General features: G+C 42.8%; 1 protein-coding gene across 1 annotated transcript in view; it reads right to left on the bottom strand.

Annotated features, from left to right (window-relative positions):
* Window positions 1-10,115, bottom strand: part of ATP11A (ATPase, class VI, type 11A) — a 152,888-nt gene that overhangs the window by 18,190 nt on the left and 124,583 nt on the right. The window contains exons 21-26 of the mRNA XM_006851545.1: window positions 9,571-9,822; window positions 7,090-7,264; window positions 6,113-6,215; window positions 5,741-5,886; window positions 5,101-5,160; window positions 3,930-4,057 (exon numbers count right to left, since the gene is read on the bottom strand). Of these exons, the coding sequence (XP_006851608.1) occupies window positions 3,930-4,057; window positions 5,101-5,160; window positions 5,741-5,886; window positions 6,113-6,215; window positions 7,090-7,264; window positions 9,571-9,822 (864 nt within the window). The remainder of the gene's footprint in view (window positions 1-3,929; window positions 4,058-5,100; window positions 5,161-5,740; window positions 5,887-6,112; window positions 6,216-7,089; window positions 7,265-9,570; window positions 9,823-10,115) is intronic.

Genomic DNA, 10,115 nt, shown 5'->3' with positions numbered 1-10,115 from the left:
ATCCTCCCCAGACCTGCCCCCCACAAACAAAACAAAGGGAATAGAAGCAAATACTGTTGTGAATGATGATACACGTAGAAGATTGTAATCATTGCAATAAAACGAGTGGAAAACTGATGTTCTCCAATGTAAACTATCACTCAATGATATACATATGTATATATGTAAGTGTGTGTATATATATATATATTCCCATATACGATCAAATATACATGATCAATAAAGTTTAAGTCTGAGCTCCCTGGCTGCAAAGAACAAAATGTTTTTGACTTACCATTTACTACACATATAAATGTTCTCAGTTAATTCTTATTTGAATATTTGCTCTCTCAAATTAGCTCCAAAGATCAGATACAGGCAAACAGATGCCATATAGTTATGCAACTGAATGAAAGTAACTACCATAGAACACAATGCAATTGTGTGGCATTTAGCAACTGAAACTAGACCGAAGATCTCTTGTTTGCTATGTTGATGATGAGGAGTCTTCTTCTCAGGCTGGTTTATACCTGTTAGTTCAGTAAGAAATTAGGAGCAGGGTTCCCTGTGGACAGGTGTCTAAAAATGTGTAAATGTGTGGATATACTCTTACTTTCTTACACTTACTCTTGCAATGAGTACGTAAGACTAAGTACTTATGTCACTTACAGTGATGATTTTGGGCTTCAACATTGCAAGATGAAGGTGGGTCCCTAACCAAATCTCCGATATATGACACACGTTGTCTGACTAACGGTGGATGTACAAGCAAAAGAACTGATGATCTGTTCCCATCAAGGTTAAAGCCTATGCGGTGTAGTAAGTGAATTATGTCTCTTCTCGTCTCAGACTTTGTAATTCCCACCAAACAATTCTTTTCCTGGTGGTCTAAGAGAAGGTGGGAGAAGATACTGATGGGATGGCATGATTCAGCTGTGGCTGTTAGGAGAGTTCATCGTACTGTGGAAACTTGAAAGAACGTGGGTCTAAAATGAACCATCTCAGAATCAGGTGGGGGAGTGGAGCCTGAGATCCCATGGTAGTGATCCCCCTGGACCCAGAGACACAAAGCTGTGATCCCGGAGAAGTAGCAGAGGTACAGCTGCAGCAGCAGACCCAAGAACCAGAGCACAGGACAGAGCAGCGGACTGCCCAGTGCAGCTGAGGGACTCTGGGCAGGAAGCTGACCCACAGAGCTAGAGCCCAGCGCCTTCAGGCTGAGGCTTTGGTGGAGTGGAGTGTCCTGTGGGCATTTAGCAGCTGGATTTGAACTACTGTGCCTAGAGCCCTTTCTGATCCTGTTAACGTCTCTAGTAAACCCCGTGACTGTGAGTATTGTCTCTGGGCTCTGTTCTCTGGCCACTGCAATGCATTGTTGGACCTAGCTGAGCACAGATGGCTGTGGGAGCACTGGTTGATGTCATTATTTTTTACAGCATAGGAAACGCTACTGGGAGTTCTACTCTTGTCCTGTGGGATCGCTATGAATTGAAAGCAACGCAACGGCATTTAACGACCATAGTGCATACACAAACCTCTACGTATAAAAACCGTCCACAGAGCTATATACACACATACAAGTATAAGTGAGACAACCTAAATCAGATGAGAGGATGGTATCAACACCAATATCCTGGTTTTGTTATTGTATTACGTAGCTTTGCAAGATGTTTTATGATATCACACTGAATAAAGGCTCTGCAATATTTGTTAGACCTACATGTGAATCTAAAAGTATCTCAAAATAAATTTGCATTAAAAAAACTAAACAAACTGAAAAACAAGAATGGCATATGCATATGCCCGACACTGCAGAGTGCAGTTCTGAAACAGAAGAAATACATTTATTCTTTATTATTAAACACATTGTTAGCAGGAAACAGCCTGTTGTGGCGCTGTAGGATAAACACTGGACCGCAAGGTCGGTTTGAACTGCAAGGTCGGTGGTTCAAACTCACCAGCCACTCCTCTGAAACCCCATGCAGGGTTGCTATGGGTCTGAACAAACTTGATGGCACTTAACAACAACAATTATCAGTTCTATAAATGCTTCTCTTTTTTCCCTTTTCCTTTGTCCTCATTGAACATATGCGAGGGGACTTCAAAAAGCACAGGGAAAAATTCCATTATTTGCTTTTCTTTTTTAGTTGAATGTTGATGCTGTTGTTAAGTGCTTCTGAGTAGGTTCCAATGCATGGTGACCCCATACAGGGTTTCCGAGGCTTTTAAATCTTTGCAAGAACAGAAGCCTCATCCTTCTCCCACGGAGTGGTTGGTGGGCTTGAACCACGGACTTGGTGGTTCTCAGTGCCTACCATATAGAGGTTACGGCAGCACTCACATAACAAGGAACCAAGGAGTCTCTAAGTAAGCCAATGTTAACAATGGTTTATAACATTAGGACAGTGCGACGTGATTTGGGAGAGGGTTTCAGGAATTGCTACCGCCTGTCTCTGGTGGGCTGCATGTTGCTACGGTGTTGTAAGCTATGCCACTGGTACTTCAAACACCAGTAGGACCACCCACGGGAGACGGGGCTTGGCGATCTCCTTCTGAAAATCAGCCAACGTAAACCCTGTGGGTAGGTAGTACCGGGACTCTGCCTAACTAAACGTCACTGGACAATCACATCGTGTTTAGTGACGGAGAGGGCCAGCGAGGGAAACGGAGACCCCCTGTGACATGGCTTGACACAGCAGCCAGCCAAAACAATGCACTTGCACTCAGGAATGGGGGGGGGGGTGCCGCAGGGTGGGGTTAGGGTTTTCTCTGCTGTACATAAAGGTCACCGCTCTTCGCTCAGCTTGGTGGCAACTCCTGTGAGGAAGTGAGCTTGATCTAGATTGGGTATTTCAGGAAATGGGGGAAACTCCTATGACTAGGTATTTTTTAAAAGTAGAGAAAAGAATGAGTTTAAAGTTGTAATAGGTTAAAAAAATTACCATTCTCTCATGCTAGCTTGAATATGGGCACGTTTGGTTAATACTGAGAGTGGGAGGGAGGCTCCCAGTAAACAGCTCTGGTTGTCATGGTGACAACATGGCCACTGAGGGAGCACTGATAACGTCCCAGGAAAATGTGAGTCTTCATCACCGGACGTGGGTACTACACTGAGCCTAATTCTTTTCTGTAGTTTTATTTTATACGTTTTATTGTGAACTCAGTGAAGGTTTACAGAGCAGAACATCAGTTTTCCATTTAACAACTCACACATTCTGTTTCACCTCAGGGATTGTAGTCCCCTCCCTGTAACATCAGCAGTCCCACTTCCTCCCTGTGGCTCCTGGTTCCATTTTCCCCTTCTTCCCCCATCCTTTCTTAATTTGTGTTCAGGTAAACGCTGCCCTTTTGATCCAGAATGGCTGACCAGTCCATCAAGTGGACACCGCACTAGTGTTGTCCCCCGGATATACCTATCTACTGCTTGGCTGACAACTGAGCCATAAATGAGGTCCGTTTCAGACTTGAAGGGTGACCAAGGGCCATAGTCTTGTCCCTCCAGCCTCTTGCTGACCAGCAAGCCTTGTCTTTTTTTCAAAATAATTTTGAGCTCTGTTTCACATTTTCTCCCACTCTATCCATGACTTTCTAATGTGAACCCTCCTTTCAGAACAGTTGGTAAAAATTCCAGTATCTTTTAATTCCACTTACCCACAACTCTTTGAAGTTCCTTAGACTTAATTTTTAAAGGATAGCTTAGCCTATGAAGTTACAGAGGTCACAATGGGGAAGGAAACTCTTAGGTTTTTTCATAAGTAACAAAAATACGAACTGCGTAATACGTACACTCCAAATGTACTATAAATCTATCCCAGGGTATTCATTTAAAGAATTTCTTGCAGGACCAAGTGCATCTATTGATACATAGTTTCTAAACAATGCCAAGTATGTACTTACTGAAATGCCTGCCTTGATTGCTAACCTATTGTGCTGTTGTACCGCCACCATACCTGTACAGTGAGGGGTCTCTCCTGAGCACATCGATACCGACATGTTGTTCCATGAGGCTGTACAGGAGAATCGGGAGGGAAGTAAAACTGATGTTGTACAGAGTAAGATACGCAGTATCGTATAAAGTCTGTAAGAAAAATATAGGAAAAGAGCGCTCCAATGCATTTTTTGGTACACATTTTGGATATTCTGTTTAAAAATGTTTTTTTCTCTTTGAATTTACAAAGAACCACAGACATGTGAATAAGTAATAAATCATATAAAGCAGATAGCTGCCTTTTCAGCCAATTGACTAAGCAGTTTCTCCATTATTTTCTGTAGGGCAAAATCGTCCCCACTTAAAGCATTTTAATATGCTAAATTCCAATTGTGATCCAAAGGGCCAATGAAAGAATACAAGATGTAGGTCTATTATACGGACCCTTGAGGAGACCTGGTGGGGCAGGGGCTAAGGTACTTGGTTACCAACTAAAATCTCCATGGTGGGAACTCACCGGCTGCTCTTTGGGAGAAAGGCATGGCGGTGTGTTTCCATGTGGATTCACAGCCTTGGAAACCCCGTGGGAAATGCTACTCTCTCCCACAGGGTCGCTGTGAGTCAAACTTGACTCCATGCAGTGCATTTGGCCTGGATTGCACTGTTCCTCAGGGAGAAGGCTTGGCACAGTGGCTGCACCCACAGGCTCCAAAATACACAAGGACTGTGGGGACGGCTTGGGACTAGGCAGCGACTGGGTCTGTTGTTCGTGGGGTTGCTGTGAGTTCACAACTGACCCAATGACACCGAACCACAGCCAGCTGATTTTCTGTCTGTTAAGTTCAGAAAGCCCAGCCCGGCATCGCCCTGAGCCCTGGAGGGAGGCGAGCCTCTCTCAGCCCCCTCAGTGCCTGGACTGCACCTAAGAAATACATCAGCATCTGCAAATCTGGAGGCATAACCTCTGGAGAACTGTGCAGGACCTCAGTGTCATGGGCCTGGGCTCCACACCCTACTCCTTTATCCCAAGTCGGCTAATGAGAGGCAGGGAGATGGAGAGACATTTGTGTCTTCTTCTCATGGAGTGTTTGGGTTACTTCTGGAAGTCTACTCTTTTTCTCCTGCACCAACCAACACGATGGGAAGAATGAAAAGGCTCGGACAAGCTTTTAATGTGAAATACTAAAACTGACCTGTTGTGAGAATCCACAGAAGAATTGGTATAAAAACTGAGGGAAAATGAAGCAGACATTCTGAAAGACAAGTCACAAGGCTGTTAATTCAAAGACATGCCATAAGAGATATCTACTACTTACAGTACAATTCCTAAGATGTTACTTTATTTGGAGACAGCGATCCCAAAGCGTTCTCTGATCTACAGATGCTTCTAAATGATTTTCTGTATTTTTCTTTTTAATGCACCTAAAATGTGTACATGAATATATTCTGGCACTCGGGAAACAGACATTGTGAAGAGAACATTTTTTAAGTCAAGGAGAAACGAGGCAGCAATGCAAATGCCAGTTAAACTGGGAAAATGAAACTATATAATTGGGAAGAGGCCAGAGTAAGTAAGAAACTACTGAAGGGAATTATAAAAGAATAGCCCTTCCGCAAACCCTTTCCTCCTTCTTCTTGGTTCTACAGGACAGTTTGTTAATGTGGGCAAAGTGCTGGGGCCTTTCCTTCTGTAGTGAGATTCACCCCTCCCTTTCTGTCAGTCACCCCCTTTCTACTGAATGACCTCTCAGAGCATTAATCCATTATAACAACTGTGTTCTCTCATGTCCACTGCATAACATAGAGGAATGGGCCCCAAATCATCCACCTTACCTTATAAAAGAAGTATTGCACAAGCTCTGATATCCTAATATAGTAAAAATGCCCATGAACAAGAAGCATCTTCTTCAAGTGCTTAAACTTGGGTATTGCATAGTCACTGTTCCTGGCAGCCTGGCGACCTTCCTTTCCAATGACACCTAGGAGACGGGGAAGGTCACAGGCAAGCAAGAGATGGTTAGCGTCAAACCTTTTTATGAGATTTCCAAGTCAGGAATGCACTAAACTACAGCTGGTGCCCTGTATGTACCTAGTGGATTCCACGACACTTCCTCTGGTTGTGCCCCCTTTTTGTCTAGACAAAGTGACAAGTCTTGGTTAGCAAGATGTGTAGGTAGCCCCAAAGGAAGCGAGCAGCTGGCTTACCTATGCCCACATGCGCTTCCAGGATCATGCTGACATCGTTAGCGCCATCACCAATTGCTAAAGTAATCGGATGCTCTTTAGAAAGCTTAATTAATTTAACAATCTGGAAAAGAAATAAAGGCAGAATTTACATCCTCTGTTTAGGTTTCACTCTGGGTATTCATTACTGCTAAATCCTGTCAAACTCTGTTCCGAATCATATTGACCCTGTATAGGGTTTCTCAGGAGCAGCTGGTGGGTTTGAACTGCCGACCTTGTGGTTTGCAGTCCAGTGCTGATCCTATAGTACACCCACACCACAGCCAGATAAATATAATAAATAAAAGTAGCTATTGACAAAGCACAATGTTTATAGATTTTGTGAAAGATTTATTTTAGCCTGAACCACTGGATTAATCTGAGAAGAAATGGATCTCTTTCTTGAACAATCAGAGATAAATTGATTTATGTACGTAACATGTGTTGAAGTCAAAATAGTTCTCTAAGTTTACTGACATCAGAAACATAGCCACATTTACATATATATTTTATAATGATTTTTAAGAAATTTTTTTAAAAGGCATGTCCAGGTATTCTGTGAGAACAGCAGAATAGGAAGGACCTGAGTTTGGAGTCAGACAGCACAGATTAAGTTCTGACTTTGTCATTTTCTAAATGCATCATTTAAGGCAAATTCCTCCAATTTTCTAGGTTTTGGTGACTTCGTTTGTAAAATTGGAATACGTCTACTGTACCCTACAAGGCCCCCATGAGTCAACTCAGAAGTAGTGGATTTGGGTTTGGTTTGATGATCAATGGCAACACAAAACAAAAATGAGACTCATCTTTTTATTTCTATCAGCTAAAGTCTTTGCTTCTATTTTAGAAAGTGGGGCAAGTTGCTAGATCTTGAAACAAAGGAGTGGCTGTAAGAAATAGAGATGTTTCACTATTCACATGCACTTTAACCACTGATTACAACAGAAACGGAACATTACCTGCGCCTTCTGCAAGGGCGCCATTCGGCAGCAGAGGACCGCGCTGCAATTCCTGCAGATGTCGAGAAAGAGTTCTCTGTAGTTCCCAGAATTCCCATCTTCTCGAGGTTTCATTATCAAAGACAGTGCAGCTCCGTCAATAATTAAACCGTAGTCTTGCGTATCGGCTGAAAGTCTGTTCGAGTGTACAAATCAGTGTGTTTACTCAATAGTTAAATCTATGAAAGTCAGAGCTATGTAAGTATGTTTGGGGGAGTCCTGGTGTGGAGCTGTAGGGAAAGCACTTGTACACCAAGGTTGATTTGAACTGCCACCTCACCAGCCACTCCTGGGATACACTATACGGGGTCGCTATGAGTCAGAACCCACTCAACAGCACTGTACAACAACATGGATACGATAAATCCATGATTCCGGGGATAAAAAGAAAAATACTTGGTTCTAGAAATAGTCTTTGCAAGATTGAACGCAACCATCTTTGACTACATTTTTCTCTTGTGTTTTAATTAAACATCCTTACTTCACTTAGCAAGGAGCTCTGGTAGCGTGGTTACGAATCAGGCTGCTAACGTCAAGGTTGGTACTTTGAAACTACCAGTTGTTCTGCAGGAGAAAGAAGAGGCTTTCTGTTCCCATAAAGATTTGCAGCCTCGGAAACCCTGTGCATGGTCACTATGATTCAGAACCAACTCCATGCTGCTTAACAACAACAACAACAACTTCACTTAGCAGTTATGAATCAAGCTGACAACCTTAAGGTCAGCAGTTTAAAACTACCAGTAGTTCCATGAGAGAAAGATGAGGCTTTCTGCTCTTGTAATTATTTACAGCCTCGGAAACCCCACAGAGGGATCACTATGAGTTAGAACTGACTCCAAGGCACATGCTTTCATAGTTTTGTTAAGTGCCATCAAGTTGGTTCTGACCCATACTGACCCTGTGTAGGGTTTCCAAGGAGTGGTTGGTGAGTTTGAACCACTGACCCTGCAGTTCTAACTGACTTTGCAGTTCAGAGCATTAACCCACAGCGCCGCACCAGGACTCCCGTGGCATATAACCACCACCAAAAACAAAACGACACTTCTATGTGTGGGTTTGTCTGGAAGTTTCAGTACTTCTGAAACAACATAAGGAAAGTATGTATCTTACATCCTAAAGAGGTCAGTCTATATTCTTGAACTTCCTGACCACAGCTGCAAAACCCAATCTTTGCTTTCACCAGCTACTATCTCCTGGATAACCTGCTTGGATTACCTGAGTTGGTTAAGTACATGGTCATAGTACTTCTGTTTGCTGGGTCTCAAAATTACCAGGAACATTACTAGGAGAGTCTGCAGATCAGGTGGAAAAAAAATTGTACTATTATGAATCATTTAAAATTTAAATATGAATGTTGTTGCTGTTATTAAGTGCCGTCGAGTAGATTCCGACCCATAGCGACTCTGTATAGGGTTTCCAAGGACCAGCTGGTGAGCTTGAACCGCCAACAGCTGTAGTTGTTTTAATGATGAAAATTTAAGATCAAGTAAAATCTAATCTTAGAGAAAGTATCTAGCATCAGCAACGACAGCACGAATAAGAACATAATATAACGATGAGTGTCTTGAGGACAAAAACAACTCTTGGGCAAATACTGTTTTTACAGATAACTTTCATGAATTATTAATATTTCCCTACTTGCTTCTGGTAAACACCGTAAGGAGTCTACAGTGGTGGTGGTGATGGTGGTGGTGGTGGTGGTGTGCCGTGGAGTCGGTTCTGACTTACAGCGACCCTGTACAGGGTTTCCAAGGCTGTAAATCTTTACGGGAGCAGAAAGCCTCATCTTTCTCCCACGGCACCGCTGGTAGTTTCGAACTAGCTGACCTTGAGGTTAGCAGCCCAACTCGTAACTATTACACTTTAAGAGTTCCTTAGAAGTCTACAATGGAACTTCCTAAATTGTGTTATGGGAGATGAGACCTCACTCCAAAATTTACACACACACACACACACACATACACACACATTCACAGATTGATTTTCCCAGTTTCACAGAGCTATAGAGAGAATGTAAAGTGACATTTTCCACTTTGCTGAACAGAAACAACTTGTCTTATCCTCAGTGTTTATTCTAAAACAAGATGATGATGTAATTTTCAAGGAGAGATACACATTCCAATAAGGACAATGAGGTCCTCTGCCCTTGCAAACAGAGCTAGAAAGTTCACCTTCGCCACATTCTGGTTTTGGATAGAGGACTGAATGTGCAGAGAGTAAAATTACATATCAGGAAAATTACAGACATTACATCCACAGAAAGTCTGATATGCGTGGGGCCATAAAGGAGAACAAACAGGCTGGTTTAACAACCGTGAAAACAAAAACTCTGTTACCATGTGAATGAGGTGATAGGACCAAGGAAGCTTTAATAGAAGGTGAACACAGAAATCATGGGGATGTTTCTGATGTGAAATGGGTCTGGGTGGACGTGCTACCCACCCTGAGAAGGTGTCTCTGGGTAGACTGCCGCTGCAGCGGAGAACGGTCTTGCTCAGCTCAAACAGAACATCATGTAAATTCTGCTCTTCAATTTTCTTGGTGGTTAGTTCCAGCAGCTGCGTGGTTCTGCTAAAGAGTTTGCAGGCATAGCAGGTGGCTGCTGCCGTCTCCATTTTGTCTCCTGTGAGAACCCAAACTTTAATTCCAGCTTTTTGTAGCGCTTCAATGGTATCGGCAGCCTTTTCCTGGAGTCTAAGGAGAGAGAAAAACACAAGCAACAATACTGACAAAGGTCTCCCCCCACCGCCCCACCTTTCAAATGAAAACAGCACCATGCTACTAACTCATGGTTTAATGACAGTACCAGAGCCTTTCTTTACAGTTAAGTATGAACTTCTTACAGTAAGGCTAAAATACTTCATACGCTGCCATCTATTATAGTTTTCTGTCTACCAGGAACTCATATAAGGCAATAATGAGAATCTTATTGTAACCAACAAAATAAAAGTCTTAGGCAGCCTTCGGTATGGATTGCATCTCAATGT

This window comes from Chrysochloris asiatica, unplaced genomic scaffold, assembly GCF_000296735.1.
Source record: "Chrysochloris asiatica unplaced genomic scaffold, ChrAsi1.0 scaffold00029, whole genome shotgun sequence".
NCBI lineage: Eukaryota > Metazoa > Chordata > Mammalia > Afrosoricida > Chrysochloridae > Chrysochloris > Chrysochloris asiatica.
Note: the sequence above shows the minus strand (reverse complement) of the source record. Positions and strands in the feature narration are given on the sequence as shown.